The sequence below is a fragment of the Apis dorsata genome, unplaced genomic scaffold, assembly GCF_000469605.1.
Source record: "Apis dorsata unplaced genomic scaffold, Apis dorsata 1.3 scaffold_293, whole genome shotgun sequence".
NCBI lineage: Eukaryota > Metazoa > Arthropoda > Insecta > Hymenoptera > Apidae > Apis > Apis dorsata.
Window position 1 is genome coordinate 581,738 of NW_006263568.1, and position 19,612 is coordinate 601,349.

The 19,612-nt window shown below is 26.2% G+C and overlaps 1 protein-coding gene and 1 long non-coding RNA gene across 14 annotated transcripts in view; one reads left to right on the top strand and one right to left on the bottom strand.

Moving 5' to 3' along the window:
* Window positions 1-19,612, top strand: part of LOC102670810 (potassium channel subfamily T member 2) — a 152,960-nt gene that overhangs the window by 124,092 nt on the left and 9,256 nt on the right. For 6 of the 11 annotated variants that reach the window (XM_031511155.1, XM_031511162.1, XM_006617156.2 and 3 more), the window contains 11 exons: window positions 670-744; window positions 3,461-3,544; window positions 3,618-3,712; window positions 11,563-11,746; window positions 13,710-13,874; window positions 14,143-14,363; window positions 14,498-14,695; window positions 14,768-14,994; window positions 15,380-15,892; window positions 17,308-17,469; window positions 18,205-18,358. In XM_031511155.1, the coding sequence (XP_031367015.1) occupies window positions 670-744; window positions 3,461-3,544; window positions 3,618-3,712; window positions 11,563-11,746; window positions 13,710-13,874; window positions 14,143-14,363; window positions 14,498-14,695; window positions 14,768-14,994; window positions 15,380-15,892; window positions 17,308-17,469; window positions 18,205-18,358 (2,078 nt within the window). The remainder of the gene's footprint in view (window positions 1-669; window positions 745-3,460; window positions 3,545-3,617; window positions 3,713-11,562; window positions 11,747-13,709; window positions 13,875-14,142; window positions 14,364-14,497; window positions 14,696-14,767; window positions 14,995-15,379; window positions 15,893-17,307; window positions 17,470-18,204; window positions 18,359-19,612) is intronic. The other 5 variants (XM_031511156.1, XM_031511159.1, XM_031511160.1 and 2 more) reach the window with 5 other exon arrangements.
* Window positions 3,609-11,563, bottom strand: LOC102681772. 3 transcript variants are annotated; one of them, XR_004150731.1, is made up of 3 exons: window positions 11,289-11,563; window positions 3,850-4,048; window positions 3,609-3,747 (listed from the first exon to the last, which is right to left on the bottom strand). It is a non-coding gene; the product is annotated as an uncharacterized LOC102681772 (long non-coding RNA). The 3 variants fall into 3 exon arrangements; XR_422006.2 differs by lacking the exon at window positions 11,289-11,563 and adding an exon at window positions 4,838-5,693; XR_004150730.1 differs by lacking the exon at window positions 11,289-11,563 and adding an exon at window positions 4,105-4,164.

Below are 19,612 nucleotides of genomic sequence, written 5' to 3' on the forward strand. Positions count from 1 at the left end.
ATTTAGTTCAATTAAAATGTTTTTACAATTGTCATCACAAAGATACAATTTTACAAATTTTATAATAAATTCTATAATGTACAATTTTTTCTTTGCAAATGAAATGAAATTAATATAAAATTTCTAAAATAATGTAAAATTAAAATTTAAGACAAGATTAAAAAATCAAAAAAATAATAAAAGCCACACAAATATAGCAAGTTATAAATTTTATATAATCAAAAATATAATTTTACCATAATTAATTCCTCTAATTAAATCATTCAAATATTTTTAATTTCTGAATTTGGTAATTATCCTGAAATATTTACAAATTCTTCGTCGTTTTTGGAAATGATTTTGCTACAGGAAACCGAGCAATTATAAAATTTGCGCGATGGTTAATTAATATTTATTTAATTCGCTATTTCAGAAAAAGAGAGAAAGAGGAAGGGAGTGAATATTAAATTGGTTTTTGATAATTAAGCAGGCACCTGTTGATTTAAAGATAACATTTTGGAAATCGTTGACAAACACAAATTAAATATAATCTACATGAACGATGGAAATTGAAAATGCAGAACGACTGTTTTTGATATTGTTCGTGGAACGTTTTCTTCTTTTAATGCACTCAGCATTTTTCTTTAAATTGTCGCTGGGTTTTTTGAGCTGTCTTCGTCATGTCCACAGGGAAACGTCTGGCAGCAGCTTCTCTCTTTCCACTTCATCCTCGAGCTGGTCAACACAATTCCATTCACCATCACGGTGAGTAATTTATCTTTTTGTAATTTTTTTACTTATTTATATAAATTAAATTATTCAATGTACAATATATAAAATAAATATAAAATAAATAAATAATATAACAAATATGATAATATACCAAAAATAACGTTTCCATATTCTATTTTACTATTTTCTATTAATTTTCTATTATTTTTCTATAACTTTTACAATTTTACTATTTTATTTATTGCATTCCAATTAAAAAAAGAATTAATTTTAAAAACATATAAAATCGTTAAACTAAATAAATCCAACTTTATTCCTAAAAATGTCTCAAATTTTCCGTAAAATATTTACAATGAAATAAAAATAAGATTATAAAGAAAAACAATAAAAATAATAAAACAAAAAACATCAATATTTCACGTGTAAGCAGGATGTATCTATAAATTATGTCAAGGATGGATAAGCAATATGGCCATTACATTTTCCAAACTTTAGCTCGAGAGTACATAAAACCGTAAAACGGTTCATTAAAACGCTGGTTGATAAGAAACTCGGAGAAGAAAATGTCTTCCGGTCGTCTTTATATCGCGATTTTTTCTTAGTTTCATTCCAATGAACAGACGATAAAAATCTAACGTTTCACGTTCTTTTGGCACGCAATAGGAAAAGGTACTAATAAAGCCTTTTTCCGTTGTACTTGGAACGATATGATCGATTATGATGATTAACGAGATACCGACTGAGAGAGTAAAGAACTTGTTGCTTTGTATCGACTCGATCGGATATACAGTGTAAATATACATATACAGTGTAGATAATCTAGATTTACATAGCCATATTTAGGTGTTCTATTTCTTTGATCTGTGTTGAATTGAATGATAAAAATGATTATATGTGGTTTCTTGATTAAAGACAAGGGATATATAAAATATTGAAATTATAAAATCTGAATTATTGAAATATTGAATTATAAATATTGAAATACAATATTTTATGAATGTAAAAATTAATTAAAATTATTTATTGGTATAATAATATTATAAATAAATGAATGATTTGTCGACTAATGATAATCATAATCAATGATTAAAGCGAATAGAATCAATTGTAATTTTTTTTTAATATTTTTTAAAGTGATTTTAAAAAATAATTTAAAATTAAAATTTGATAAAAGAACATTCGATTAACAGTTATTTAATTTTTTATTCACTAAATAATTAAAATGAAGATTTTTAATTTCGTTTCACTTTATAAATTTAATAAAATTTCCAAGTATTGATCTATATTCTATTGGGACTAATTCTGATTTGAGCTTGAATAGAATTGAATAGTACCAGAGGATCGTGCTGCGAGGAATTTAATTGGCTTAGACTCATTAGTTTTGTGTCACCAACCAGGTCGATAAATCCCAACTGGTTGCTTCTTGTAAGTGTAATCGAGTGTAAAATATTTATATCTAACACATGGAAAATTTCATTTAATTTAATTTAAGCCGAGAAGTTAATTATTCTTATTATTTTATATGCATTGGATTTTTAACAATTATGTGGAAATAAGTGGAATAAGTTTTTCATTTTTTAGGTCAACATTTACATCACAAACTACATGACAAGCTATTCGTGACTTATGAGCGTAATTATATTTTCTAACGAGTTTTATTTTAAGAAGAAAAAAAAATAAAATATTTGTAGCAATAGAAGAAATTTCTAGTATAATTCTTTCACTTTAGATAATTACGATGATAATTCATGATTATGATCATTTAATCGACAATCTATAAACTTCAATTAGCTCATAAAATACTTAAATAACTCACTGAAGTTTCTAGCTATGTTTTGAAATCAATCAAGAGTCATAGTTGAACAAGTAGTATAGACCAATTATGATCAGATCTGATAAATAGTGTATACAAAGAGTACAAATATACTAGTTATATTCAAGTAGAATAAGTCAGCCATAATAAGTCAGTATGGATGGAATTTGTCTAAATTGATAAATCTAAGTTGTTTTAATATTTTATATTCTTACAAAATAAATTGATAATTAATATTAGTTCTTTGGTAAATCAAAAGAGATAAATTACTTGTCTAATTATGACAAATCCATTATACTTGTCCAATCATGATTCCGGTCTATACTACTTGTCTAACTGTTGTTTTAGAACAAACTAGTTGTGATTTGATAAATAGTTTGACATGATTTAGCAACTGGATAAGTAGTACAAGTGTACTTACAGTCAGACAAGTAAAACAAACTAGCTATGATGAAACAAGTAGTATAGACTTATTTATATTATTACAATCTAAGTTATAATCTTTTATATTCTTATAAAATAAGGTTTTAATATTTAATATTAATTCTTTAATAAATCAAAAATAATAGATTATGGCAAATCTATATTTGACTAATCATGATTCTGTACTACTTCTCTAATTATATTTTAAAACAAATTAATCATGATTAGATAAATAATTTGAAATAATAATCTGGATAAATTGTACAAATGTATTGCTTATAAACAGACAAATGGAACAAGTTAATTATGATCAAGCAAGTAATATAGATTATTTATATTGTTATAATTTAAGTTGTAATCTTTTATATTGTTATAGAATAAATTAGTAATTAATATTAGCAATTTAAAAATAGTAGATTACTCGTCTGACTATTGGTACTTTACACTACATATATAATATTATGTTGTAATTAAAATGTTGCAATAATAACACATTTTAAATTGTATTTTCAGCTACTTTATCCACCAATGCGAAATCTGTTCATTCCGGTGTTCCTAAATTGTTGGTTGGCGAAACATTCTTTGGAAAATATGTTCGTAAGTAATTGACACATATCTTTAAGGAAAAATCCTTCGTTTTTTATTTCATTTAATTATTGCATTTTTTCAGAACGATCTGCACAGAGCTATGCAAAAATCTCAATCAGCTTTAAGTCAGCAACTTATGATCCTTAGTGCTACGTTACTGTGCCTTGTCTTTACTAGGTGAGTAGGAAATAATTGTTTATTAAATTTTATATCTGTGAAATGCAGTAAAAATAAAAAAAATGAAATATTTTTTGATAAAATATTTTTTTTTTTCTTCAATTGTATAAGTTAAAATATTCCTCGATTTATCTTACTCTGGTTGGAATAATTTTCAGCTTGCCTTTTCTTTAATTAGCATTTTCCACTTCAAACGCAAATATTTAGACAAATATGCAAATTTATTAATTTTCCGGACACTTTCTTCCATTTCTCGTTTCAAATTACGATTCCTAACGAAGTTTGGAATGCTAACAAACTCCATTCCTTGCGATGAACAAAGTTTACTGTTTCTCTCTTAAAAAAAAAAAAAAAGTTATAATGTTTTACTGTAATATTAATTCACTTATTACCTTCTTTTTCTTTATATCTCTCTCTTTGACAAAATTTATCAATTAAATGAATAATAGAATGCGAATTAATAAATTTTTATAAATATAATTAAGAACTTGTTTCAACATTATAATAATTAATTTAGTTTATACATTATGTTCATTTCGTCACATTTTTCAATATTTACATTTTTGTACAAATGTACAAAATGTACTAAAAGTCAAATAATCATCTCTGCAATAATTCCTTTCTTAATTAATAATTTTAATTTTCTTTCACATAATAATCATTTATCATTGAAACGAATTAAAATTCTAACTTCATACTGGTTAGCTTTTATTCCTGTTCTATTCTCAACTATTATTCATGTTTACCTAAACTAGGTATAGCTTGCACATAAGTTATATCACATTATCCTAAAGAGGCAAGTTTGTCAATCAGAATCGATAGTTCTATTTAGAAATCCTTGAATTTCCAGTCTACCGATTATATTATCATTTGTAATTACTATTCGTAAGTTAAAACTTGTGAAAAACTTTTCACGTGAAATTTCAAAGTTTAAGAATTTAGGTTAGGTTTTCAAATTTTAAAATTTAGTTAATTAATTAATCATTATTTAAAAATGTTATCGTCCTGTCATTTTTATTGAAAATTTATTTTTATATTAAAGGAAAAATAATAATTTGGAAAATGAAGTAGTAAATAAAGTAGAGAGACGTATTTTTAATGTTGAATTCCCAAGCAAACAATTACCTCTTAAGCATTCAATTTTCTGTACAGAATAGAAACTTCGTGTTCTGCAATTTAAATGCAAAATTGCCAGTTAGTAAACGAAATTAATTTTCTATCGATCTCATAGATAGCTGTATATTCCAAAAAAATATTCCAAAAAACTGAAAAATTAACCAAATCAAAGAATATGTACAGTTTCACGTATGTTTTTATCAATTTCGAGTATTCTTCCTTTGTAGAATTCTTAATTTTACGGAAATTGTTCCCAAAATTCTTCGTTAATTTCTAAAACTCGAATAATTATTACTTAGTTTCCTAAATGAAATTGTTTCTTCGATGTGTTATCGTTATTGCGAGTTTTCATGCATATATACACGTTAATAACTGAAAAACTCTGGAAACTTTGAAAGACAGAAAGCTTCGTTAACGAAACTTGATTAACAAAGAAAATTTTCGCAGTTATTGCAATCACTGCAATACATTGTAATTCACTCGTGAACTGGAAAATTAGTGGTTAAATTTGTTGTTGTTTGTATCGTCTCGCGTTTAATTACAGTGAACAGCATAAATAGACTTATAGCGTCATGGTAACTTGACACTCGGAGACTGCGGACAGTAAGCCCCACCAAACATAATATACACTGACATAATATGCTATTGGTGGTAGTTAATAGATGAGTCCAGCCAATTATAAGAATGCGTGTGACTATATGTTTGTGTAAGTTGGCTTATCTCGCTAGACTCTATATTTTTTGCGAGTATCAACTTACCAGTAACGTACAGTAACGTACTTTTGAAAAATTATGGATATTTTAAACCTAGACTTGTTTCAATCCTATTGATTTTAAGAATATTTTTATATCATATCATAGATGAATAACAATAATTTATTATTGGTTTTATATTACAATATATTTATTTAGTTATTTTAAAATTTTCTTCTCGACAAAGAAAAATTCATATATAATTATCTTATTGTAAGTCGAATTTCTTGAATTATGAATTAAATATTATTTCGAAAATAAATAAGAATTGCAATTTTATGAAAGTGAATAATACTTCACATCGAAACAGATTAAATAAGACAATATTTCAAGATCCAAATATTTTATTTTCAAAGTCACACATAAAAAAAAACAGAATGAAATTACACGTTTCAACAGAGTTAATATTAATGTCTCATTTAATAACAAACATTTCGAGAAATGTAAGGACACAAGGATAAAATAAATAATAAAGCGTTTTCAAGATCCAAATATTTTCAATCGATATGTATGTTCTTCGAAATATTAAAATTTGTTTAAAATTAACAAACAAGATATTTCATTTTCAAAGTTATACGCATTCAAAATAAATACGATAAAATTACATCTTCCAACTTAACATTAAACGTGTCTCAATTCGTATCTCAGAAAATAAGAAGTAAAGATCTTAATCGTGTCGCGAAAGGATGAAACCGATTGACCTGGATCAGCAATGTGGGACGGATGTTAAATAAGTAATCGTGGCGGCTCGTGCAGATGGGATCGCTATCGATCGTCCTGATTCATTATTTACGGTGTAATTCTAGTAGTCGTGTACTTATAAGCTCGCCCTTGCCACTGTTCCTCGATCACGACATTGCTCGGAAGTCGTTTCTCTAAGGAGGAGGATGGACGTAAGGGATAATGGAAACAGGTTGTCGAAAGGAATCGAATATAGTTGGACTTTGTGAAGTATTTTGGGAAAGAGAATGCGACATAGGTGTTTGGCGTTATCACATTGGCTGCTGCATAAATGGACGAAATTGAAGTTGAGGTTAGGAATAAACTTTGATAATTTATTATTCAAAACATAATCATAATTGATTAAGAAAGATTATAAAAAGGATCAATTATAATGACTATGAATAAATTTTAATAAATAATTATTTAAACTTTATTCAAAATTTAGTTTAATTAATACTAAAGTAAAAACTTAAACTTTTTTTTTGTAAGATATATAAATTTCAATCAAATAATTGAAACTTTAATAATTCTTCTATTGTCCAGTCAGTTTACTTAAATAAAGAAATATAATTGTTTTTAATGAAAAATTTAATATTGAAATTGGATATTTTCTTTAAAAAAAAAAATGTTTTATCATTTGATGATAATCTATAAATTCCAAATAAAGAAACTGATTAAATATTTTTCACCTCATGTTTTTTTCTTCTTTAAAATATAATAAATTAAATATAGAATTAATAAATTGCTTCTAATAGAATTTTACACATCTCAATAAGTTTTTCAATAGTATTAAAAAAATTGTAATAATTTTAAAATCCATAAAAAAATCTAAAAAATAGGTATCTTTATCCATTTCTATACTTTTGTTAAACTTTTAATCAAAATAAATAAATTAATACTCAAAATTTATTTAAAAAATTGATTATTTTTAATACGTTAATATTAATTGTAGCAACTCTAAATAATCAAATCACAAAAAACAAATCCACAAAAATTATTATGAAATATAATATCCTATTAATATCTAAAAAAAATTGAAACCAGAATATTTATATTCATTATCTTTGTTCCTTAATATTAAATTTACACTTTCAATTGAAATAAATAAACAAAACTAACAACAAAAATTTATACAACTTCAAAATCCAATAAGCTCAATTTCATTCACTTTCACTTATCAAATTTACATTTCATACACTAAAAAAAAGCTAAGAAAATGAATCTACCATCAACATAAATGATACACGCATATTTGAATATACAAAATTATGCAAAATGGTAAGCGAGCGAGATTTATTATCTTTCTGGTCCAGTTATTGCGTCGTGCCATACATTTACCTATATCACTGTTCCAGTGAAAATCGGTTGACATTCGCCTTACGTATAAGGTTGTCGCGTTTCCAAGATGTATAGCATCGCCGATACACTTCGTCAGAAATAGAGTAGACTCGTGGAGTTTACAAGGGGGGAGAATATATCTCTGGCATAATCTGTATTCTCAGAGTTGAACGAGCAAACCGTGTACTGAATCAATATTGATAATGCGGTAGAGGGTTAGCGTATTGTCTATGTTCTTCAAGACGGATGGAATAACCGAAGACTGTAAATGAGTACTGAGTTAAAGGAATGTTGAGGAAATGTTTTCATTGAATTCTTTTGAATTCTTTGGATATTTTTACTTTTTAATTGAAATTTGGCTATAAATGAATTTTCATATTCATCAAAGAAAATACATATGATGTTTTGGAAATTATATTTTTATTTTGGAATAAAAATAATAATAAAAAATCTTTATTGCATTTTTTTATTAAAATTTAATTTGGATTTTTTTGGAGTAAGAATGTAGTTTTAAATGAAACATTGCATTGTTTTGGAGTGAATTTTGTTAGAGAAATGTGTGTGAAGAAACTTTTTGTAAAAAAAATTATTGAATTTTTTGGTCATAAAATTTAATTTAATTTCCTTTTGAAAATTATATTATTATTTTAAAAATAATAAATGTAAAGCGAAATTTTTAAAGTTTTTAAAAATTTTTTTTAAAAATTATATTTTTACTTTATTTTAGAAAAATTTATTAAAGAAGATGCAGTCATTTTTTTTAAAAATTGTATTTTTTTTTTCTTTTTCTTTAAACATTTAGGGAAGACAATTATTAGAAAAAATAGTTTCTTTTCTAAAAATTTTAATTTTATTTTTTATCAACAAATCTTTCAATACGAAAGTTCTTTTATGTTTTTTAAGCCTTCGCACTAGTAATAATAATTTAGTGTTAATAATATTTAAATAATATTTAAAAATGTAAATTATTATTGATTCAGAATTAATGATAATTTGGAACAAACTTTGATTAAAATTCCAATATGTATATATTTAATTGAAAGAATAAAATTATTTAAAAAAAAAAAAGCAATTTCATAATCGTATAATGAAAACATTAATTGAAATGTCAAATCTAAATCATAATCTAGTAAGCAGTTTTTAAATTTCTCTTAAATATCTCTCGCGAAGTTTTGCAGATTCTCCGTTAAAATTCACGTTATTTATAAATCAGAATATAAGAAACGTGTCCCGAAAAAAAAAATCAAATTAAGAAGTTGCAGAATGCGCATTACTTTAATCCTCTAAGAGCTTTCCTCCTTAATATGTCGTCGAATTATTAAATTTGCATTTTTAATTTCCCCATTTATTCTTGTATTGTTTATTTATTAAAATTTTACGTAATAAATAAATTTTTCATTATCAATTTGAATTGAATTTAAAATCTATACAGTTAACCTAACCTAATATACTACATTATATAAAAAGGAAAATTAATTATTAAATTAAAATTATTAAAAAATTATAGGAATTATTAAAAAATTATTAAAAATAATTTTCCTTAAAGGAAAATTATAAAAATATTTAAAGGATTATAATATTGAATAAGATTGAAAATAAATTTCAATTTTTTATAGAAATTTCATGAAAAACAATTGAATAAAAATTTTAGTATCTTTTTTTTTTTTTTAATTTGACCTACATTTGTTTTTTATTATTTCATTCCACACTGCTGCTTAAACTGTTTAAAGTTATTAAAAGTAAAATCATTCGATGAAGAATCTATTCAAATCCATTCAATGCACGATTCAATATCGTTTTAATCTTTTCTCTACAAATTCAATACATATTCATTTTATCAATTAAATAAAAATGTTGGCTATGAATTCCAACTCGTCCATACAAAATTGAATCAATCAGTTAATCATTTTCATCGAGACAAAATCAATCAAAATCAATATAGTAATAATCAACGTATAATGAATCAAAGTATAATTTATCTCTCTGAATCATAATTAAATTTTTAAATCCTTGTAAACAATGTTAATATATTCAATTATCTTTAAAGGATCGATTCTAGAAATAAAAACAAATACAAAAGTTGGTATACAAAAATATCAGTTGAGGCTTATTTATTAAGTTATAGACGATTTAAGTTCGCGTTAGATGAAGTGAGACAAACATAGAACAAGACAGCGGTGCGATAAAGATAGAACTATCTCATTGTATTGCTTGTAACTTAATAAATAAGTATTAATGGATATTTTTGTATATCTATTTTTGCATTTGTTTTAATCTTTAAAATCGACTTACAAATATATTAATATCCTATATATTAAAAAAATATTACTAATTAACTTTAAGATGAAACTTTAAATTCTAAAACTAAGAAAAAATAAATTTGTAAAAAATAAAATTTCTCATACTTTATTGTCAATTTTTATTGTTATCTTTATTGTTATCTTTAAATTTTTATAATAAATATAAATTAATAACAAAAAATTTTATTAAATTTTCCAAAATGTTATACGAATATATTAATAATCTGGATATCAAAAATTAAATTAAAAATTATTTCTAATTATCTTTAAGATGTTGAAATTTTAAATTAAAAAAATAAGTTGATAAAAAATAAAAGTAAAAATTCTTGTAACATGAAATAACTCATATTATCGATATCACAAATGTAACAAGCATGCAAATAATTTTATAAATTGATATATTTATTAAAACGAGGAGAACGTGATTGTGAACTATTTTCTTTTTTTTTTTTTTTTTTTTTTTTTTTTTTTTTTTTTTTTTTTTGGTTGCAGATCCACGCAATCGAAATCCGTCCAATTAAAAAAGCAATATCGTTCCTCTCACTATTCAAGCTTTTTTCGTTTTTTTCTTCTTTTTTTTTTAATTGACTTGTCTATATGAACAAATAAAAATGATGAATCAAAGTATACTATCAAAATTGATAATTGTTTCTTTGGATTTTATTTAATAAGTATATTTTAATAAAAATACATAATAAAATATGTTATATTATTAATTAATAGCAATATTTTATCGAAATGAACATTTGTTTTCATTAAATTTGAAAAAAACTAATCTTCCATCGGTAATATATATTTTAATAGCATAACTATTTGCATAATGGCCCTTTCATTTTTTAACCTGATTTTTTATTTTAAAGTTTTGAACTTTAAAAAAATCTGAAATGATTTTGAAATATTTATCGTAGTCTCCAATTTATTATGTGATACTTCAAATGTTTAAACATTTTTATAATGAAAATACCATTCAAAACTCAGCGATCCATTATATCGACTGAGGATAAATTAAAATTTTTCGTTATAATGTTGATTACGAATATGAAAAAGTTATAATTATTTGAAAAATCACATAAAAGGCTCTTCAAATATTTCTTTAAATTTCAACTCATGACACAATAAACTTTCTTCGATGTATCATAACTTTATAAGATCATTATAAAGAACCACTATTTTTACATAAAAAAAGAATTCATTATACAATCACCTCATTACAATAGCACAAAAATAGTTGCTTAAACATCACGAGAGAGGAGAGAAAAAAAAAAAAAAAAGAATTCGCACAAATATAAACCGAGATATGAAAACGAGGCCGCATGCATAATAGAGGCGAGTCGTTTGTAAATGTACCTCGTTCCTTTTTGCCAAACAATCCTTCAACTTTGAACGATTTCCATTACCTCCTCGACATTGAAAAGGCTTGCAATAATTCCAATAATTCTTTCGATCTTTGAAAAATATTGCCACAATTGTTCACAATCACAGTTCAAAAGAATCGTGCATTCAAAAATAAACAGAATTATTCGTCCGATTCAATCGTAGTGATAATTTCAATATGGCGGAGTGATCACGTGACCGATAAGTAGCGACACTCTAATTGACACAATAATTCGAATTGTTTTAGCGTATGCGGGATCCAACATTTCCAGAGAGCTGGGCACAGGCATCTAAATTTGTTTCAAAGCACATACTACGTTGTAGTGACATTTTCCACAGTTGGTTACGGTGATTTTGTACCTGACATTTGGCCCTCCCAACTTTACATGGTCATTATGATCTGCGTTGCTCTCATCGTTCTGCCTACTCAGGTACGTATTCCATTTTATAATTTTGAATATTTTTAGATGAATGAAAATTTTTATATATATTACTTTTATATGTTGAAATATTTATTATTCTTCTTTTTATTATTCTTTTAATAAAATATTCTTGGAATTGAAAACATTTTTAATAAATTCTTTGAAAAATGATTATAGACATTTTATTTTTTTTTTTAAACCTAATCTAATATGGAAGTAAAGTCGATAAATTTGAAGTTAAATAATATATAATATTTAATGCTTCGTATAATTAGACTTAATAATAAATAATTAAATTTCTTTAAAATTTAGATAAAACTCTCGTAGATTATACTCACAATACTTAACACAATTTTGTATTTTTCAAAGTAAATATTTGATTATTTATCACTTGAGAAGCAACTGATCGTGTGAAACTTTATTTTTCTTTTAATGACGATGTTAATGATAAAAATAACATATAATGTTTTTCGATAATCGTAAAAGTATTATCGATTTTCTTGAGATTTTTGTTTGAAAATCCTGAAAACCAATCGTGGATAGAGAGTTTTAAATGCAAGAAAAGTTAATTAACTTTATTTGATATCAAAAATGTTATATGAACAAAATTCTGTGAAATAAAATTTCAGTATTTTTATTTTTGAAATATTGTGCAAAGTAAAATTTCATTACTTTAATATTAAAATTCTGAAAAGTAAAATTCAAGTGTTTTAATGTTGAAATTCTGCAAAATAAAATTCCATTTACTTTAGTATTGAAATTCTATGAAATAAAATTTCATTATTTTTTATTATAATTCTACAAAAATAAAGTTCCATTACTTTAGTATTGAAATTTTGCAAAATAAAATTTCCATTATTTCAATTTTTATGAAATTTTATATAGAATATAGTATATTACATTTGTGCATTTTTAATTCCAAAATATTCAAAAATTTGATTATTTAATTTAAAGTAAAAATTACATTCTTTTATACTTTAAATAAATAATAAAATAATTAAAAATAATTAAAACTTATAATAATTTAAGTAAAAAGAATTAATTATTGAAAAGTAATAATTCTAAAGTTTAATCATTAAATATTAATTTTTAATACACATATATACACATATATCATAATTTCAATTGCATAAAGTATCTATATAACATATACTATTTCTCTAATTATGAACACAACTATTCATTATGACTCAAAAATGACTTCATTCCTGCAATAAACCCAGGAATATATTATACTACGTACATAAAAGAGAATAATATTATATGCAAATTTTATCGTCAGCTCGTTGTCAATAATTTAGTAAAATTCCAGTTTACTGCAAGCAATTTAATTAATTCTGGTTGTCGACAAACGCTTAATTAAATCCCTTAATGATAGAGTGTAACGCAAGTACTGCCTTATCTCACTTGTTGACCGAGATCATTGACTAATGACTAGTGATCAAAGGGTAAGCTGTCGATCGATGGCACTAATTGCGATAATAACAATAATGTACGATTTATTGATACTCAAATATTCTGATGAAAAAAAATTTTAGGATACACGAATAAAATAAATTAAATTTATTGAATCAATATCAAATCTTCAAATTTTTGGAATTTTTTCAATATCTCTTGGTGTATCAAATTTTTATCATTTCTTTTTTGGAACGTATTTTATACAGTTCTCAATTTTCGAATTGTCGGGAAATTTGATGATGAAAATCGAAAGCAAATAAATTTAACAATTTTTTACATTTCTCTGCGCCAATTAAAATTTGTATATGTCAATTTTTTTTAGTTCCAATGCACGATATAATATTTAATATTTTTTTTAAATTTATTATGCACGAAAAAATTTTTCACTCTTCATCATTATTAAATTGAAATAATAATTCTTCATTTTACCAATTCGAAAAACAAATTTTTACAAAGAATTGGCTAAATAATTGAATAAACAATACAAAAAAAATCATTTATTTTTATGCGACAGTTCGAGCAGTTGGCATTCACGTGGATGGAAAGGCAAAAACTAGGTGGCTCGTATTCCTCGCACCGAGCGCAAAGCGAGAAACACGTGGTGGTATGCAGTACAACGCTGCAAGCCGACACTATCATGGATTTTCTAAATGAATTTTACGCCCATCCCCTTCTACAGGTGAGAAATTTGATCGTGCAATTATTCTTCACCAATAGTTATCTCTCGATTTCTTCACTCCTCTCTGTCTAACATTTTTGAAAATTCACAAAATCAAGTTTAAAAATTCTTCGAACGCTCTATAAGTCATAATCAACTTGTAATAATGATACGAATAATTTTGCGAAAAAAAATTTTCATGTTTTTAAAAATCTAAAATTTAATTCTAATGTCGAATAATATTTGAATAAATTTTTTAAATTCGTCAAATTCGTGATAAAACTTGTAGGATTACTACGTTGTATTGTTGTCACCCATGGAGTTGGATACTACGATGAGAATGATTCTTCAAGTGCCAATTTGGGCGCAAAGGGTAATCTACATCCAAGGATCCTGTTTGAAGGATAGTGATCTCACCAGGGCAAGAATGAACGAGGCAGAGGCTTGTTTCGTTCTTGCTGCAAGGAATTATGCTGATAAAACTGCTGCTGACGAGCACACGATACTTAGGTTAGTTTCGAATAATAGTGATAAATAAAATTTTAATAATTTTACGAAGAAAAGTGAACATATAATAGGATTTATTTTTATTTAAAAAAAAATGGATTATTATTTTACCAATATTCGAATGATTCGGGCAATAGATCGTGGGCAGTGAAAGATTTTGCACCAAACGTTCCTCAGTACGTTCAAATCTTCCGTCCGGAGAACAAACTTCACGTCAAGTTTGCAGAGCACGTGGTATGCGAAGATGAGTTCAAATACGCCCTTTTGGCGAATAATTGCACATGCCCTGGTGCTTCAACCTTGGTTACTCTTCTACTGCACACTTCTAGAGGACAGTGAGTAGAGAAATGAAACGCGACAGATTTAAATTTAATCGAGGATAAACACGGATTAATTCACCTTTACAGAGAGGGACAGCAGTCGCAGGAAGAGTGGCACAGGCTGTACGGTAAATGTTCCGGGAACGAGATTTATCACATTATTCTAGGGGATTCTCGATTTTTCGGCGAATACGAAGGCAAATCCTTCACTTATGCCTCCTTCCACAGTCATCGTAAGTACGGAGTGGCATTAGTCGCGGTACGACCAGCGGAACTTCCAGAATTTTATGAAGACACGATCCTCTTAAATCCTGGTAAATTAATAATCTAACATTTCTATCTATTTTTATCTCTAAAATTTACGAATTAACAAAATACGTTCCTACACATGCACATTTATATATCTATTTAAAAATTAAAAATTACTGTGAAACTTTTGAGAAAAATTTTCCCTTTTATCTTAAATAGTAATAGATTCGGAACGATTCGGAAAAATTCGGACAGATTCGGCCGACATCTCGTACGATATCTCGAAAGTTTCGTTCACTCTCTCTCGAAGTTTTCCGATTCGTTCCGAACATTCCCGATTCGTTCCAAAGTTTCGAATTAGTAATCTAGCGCGTTTTTAAATATTTCATATTAAACTGACACTTCAATTTTGTCATCACCAAATCCTAATCCATTTTATTTCTATCAAAGGACCACGTCACATAATGAAAAAGACGGATACTTGCTACTACATGAGCATCACGAAGGAAGAGAATTCGGCATTCAAACTGGCGAATAATCAAACTGGCAGTGGAACCGAGGGCGCGCAAGTAGTCATCGAAACAAAGACAGACGGAAGTGGAAACGCGAACAACAACTCGACCAGCAATACGACTAATAATACCACAACTACGATGAATACCGGTGCTGGCACAACGACGACTACGACTACGATCTCGACTAGCTGCACGATCGCCGGTGGTGATGGGAATGGTACTGCAAACAAGTCTGGTGCAAACGAGCACCATCGTAATTCCAACAATTGTAACAATGTGCTGAAAGAAACAGCTTGCTGCAGACAGGAGACGACTTGCACGGGGCCCCGTGGACAGAGCGTGCAACAGGGCGCGCAAGCACACAGGGCCCCGCAGGTTATTTTGCAGGTCCTTCCTAGCACGCCCACACCACTCGAACACCACAACATACTCGCATCCGATGTCCACCGTGAGTGTCGCATGCGCTTGACCTTACTTTTTTTTTACTATTTTACTACTTTACTAATTTTTATATAACATATATATATATAATAATTCATTGTCATTATTTTCTTTTCTTTTATCTTATTTGCAATACATAGCTGTGCTTTCATATTATTCGTTTATTTATTTTTTTCTTTCTATTATTGATGGAAAATTTAATTTGTGAAAATTTTTCGTACAGTATTGGTGGAAAGTGTGGATGGTTCATGGTAACTCGGTAAATGTACTTTATAATGAATTTCTTGAGGAAAAATCGAGTTGTTTGAACTTGGATAATTGAGAAATTTAGTACAATGTATATTGTAATTTTTATATTGTTATTAATAAATTATTATATGTAAAAGTATATTCGTAGAGCGAACGAGACATGATAATGTAAGATTTAAGAAAATTTTATAGTTACTAAATTAATAATATATTAGATATAAATGTTTGGAATTTATATTATATGATTTATTAATTTAATTTTATTGATATTAATTATTAATCGAACATTTTTGTTATAATGCAATTAATTTACAATTTTGCATGTAGTAGATTAAAATTTATATGTATGAAAGAAATAAGTTTTAGATTATGAATTATTTTTTTCTTTCTCTGGATAACTAATTTATTATGAAAAGATATATTTATTTTTTAATTCATTTTGCTTGCATTATATTATCAATAAAAATAACAATTAAAAATCTATAAAAGCTTGAGGGCATGTATTAATGCAAGAAGTATTTTTTTCTCTTGTAGATGCATGTTATTGTTAAAAAATATGCATGTTTAGAATTTGAATTTGCATATAACATTTTTTATATAAATACAAATGGATCTTAATTAACAAAAGTGTAATATATTTTGTGTAAGCTATTTATTCAAAACTACGGTGGATATCAAAATTGAAAGAAATTTCAAACGTTTAATATCAAATAAAATAAAAATTATCTATAATTTTCTATTGTTTTTTTTCTATGTAAACAAATACACATTACAAAACATTATACAAGCATTACAGGTGGGCTTCAATTTGTAAATAATCTTCAATTAAAATAAAAAAAAGAACTATTGTTATTTTGCATTATGATTATTCAATATGTAAAGAAAGACTATTTAAAGATGCAACATTTTAATTTATTATTACATACAAAATTTAAAAAAAAATTATTTTAAAAATTGTATCATGAAAATAAAAAAGAACATTAAGTTTATTATATAATTTAAAAAAATTCATTCATATACAATTTAATGCTTTTTTTATACAATTTTTTAGAGAATTAAATATTTTTATATTTCTCTTTTTATCATAATAATCATAAATTGTTATGAATCTTTCTATATTTTTTAGGAACAAAATCTAAAAAAATTTTTAGTAATAGATATCTAATTTCATAGCAACCTATCTAGATCCAGGAGGATTCGGTGATTCGCGACAGTGTTTGAAGGATGGAGGATCTACACCACAAACACCAATAACCGGAAACCATTTGGACGTTCCACGATCCATTGAACCGAATCCCAACCTACTTAGTCCCGAAATTCTTACCCAAAGAAGAGGTAAATACAATTAAATTAATCTCATTTAACATACTTCAACAATCAAATATAAATAAATATAATCAGAATATAAAGTAGTATAAGTCAATTATTACAGATATCATTCGCACATATTTCAGAATTTTTAAAAAATAAACAATATATATTAATCAAAAATTTTTAATATAAAATATAAAATATAAACACAAATATATATATACGATACATATAGGATTATCAGATAAAGACAATAATCTATTTCCTCTAAAATGACTCAATTTTTCATTATCCTCACTATAAACAGAAATATGTGATTTAATTTGTCTGCGAATTTTCATAAGAGAAAAATATACGACGTCACATTATCTTCATTGTTAAACAGAGATTTATCATGTAATCATGTAAAAGCTTCCGCCAAAACCAAGCGTCACATTGTATCATGTGACGTCACATTATCCCCACTGCTATTATATGAGAATGAGGTCACGTGACCAAGCTTCCGCCAATATCAAGCATTAAGTCATGTCACATGATCTATTTCTGTCCTAATGTAGTATAATATGACGTCACATATTTTTTTTTTTTAGAGAAATTCACAGAAGTGAATCAGACCAATTTTAATAATAAAAGAAGTATTGTTTTATTTTCATCTGTTCATTCAATGCATACACAAATATACTATAAAATATAAAATTTTATATATAATGTAATATAAAATCTATGATTTAAAATATTTTTAAAATAAATATATTGCAGGAAGCAGAAGACCAAGCATCTTACCAGTTCCAGACATGTTGACGAGTTCAACCCTGCATCTTCCTGGTCAAGAGTCATTGGATCACGAGGGTGACGAGTCGGAGGACGAGATGGACGACGACGTTCCTTGGAGATCGCCCAGCGAGAAAATAGCGTGAGTATGATCACTTCATATGGTTCACTGTCCATCTCACATCGTTTTCCATCCAAGGTCGCAAAGGATCGAAGGTACATGATGATCACCAAATATATCCTTGATATATTCTCGAGAACAGCGAGGAAGCTGACGATCAAAGGCGATATAAAACTCATTATAAATTTATAGATACACTTGTTAGATGAGAAAGCTGGTTCCCTTTCTTTGACGAATCTTTTTTTGATCTATGTACTGGAGCACGATCGTGAGAAGTCCTATACGAGTGAAACAATCTTGCACTTCTATCTCGTGCACTTGCATGGCACGGTCTTTTTTCTTTTTTGTGTAAACTATTTATTCCTACATATACATATATATTTACTTCCATAAATATCAGGTGAATGTATTATACATTGTTTTTTTTTTCTTTTTTTTTTTTACACTCTTAATATTGTACATTATATCTTTCTATTTTAATTAGTTTCTAGGAAAAAGACTATTGTCTAAAGTATATTTTATTTTTGTATTGTATACTTGGTTGGAACTTGATTAATTGGCTTAATTGAAAGATAATGGGAAAATCAATTTTATTTGACATATTTATACAAACTGTAATAAATATAATCTTTAAGAGATAAATAAAAGAATACAAAAGTCAATCACTATATAGATATAAGAATGTAAGAGTAGTATAAATCAATCATTATAGATAGATCATCATACATATTTTAAAAGGAAAGTATGTTATTCATAGTTATTAAAATGATTCTTACTTGATTAAAAATATTCATTCTAAAATAAAATATACTTTATAGATAACGTTTAATCTTCAAACGATTCGTAAACGATAACCTGATGTGAATTCAATTTACAATCAAGTGAATGAAAATCTGCACGATCCTGCCAGTCAGTATCCACTACCAGCCACGCTGTGGGAACTGCATCGTGCTCGTCTTTTTTTTCTGCACTCTTAGATGTTTTTTTACCCTCTATTACGTTCTCCTCCACCTAATATCTTAACATTCTCAAAAATGAAAAATCTTTTATCTTGCCATTCTTATCCAAAATTTGTTTTTTCCACACTTTCATCGTCTCTACTACGAGCAATCAAATGTAAAACGAAATTCATTCGTTTTAAAAAATTTCAATCGAATTCAATTTTTGCTTCCAAATAATATTCGGGAACGAATTTTATTTTCGCTCGACAGAAGGCGTGTCAAATTTCAAACGAAATTCGTTTCGCACATTTTTCTTTTTTTTTTTTTTTTTTTT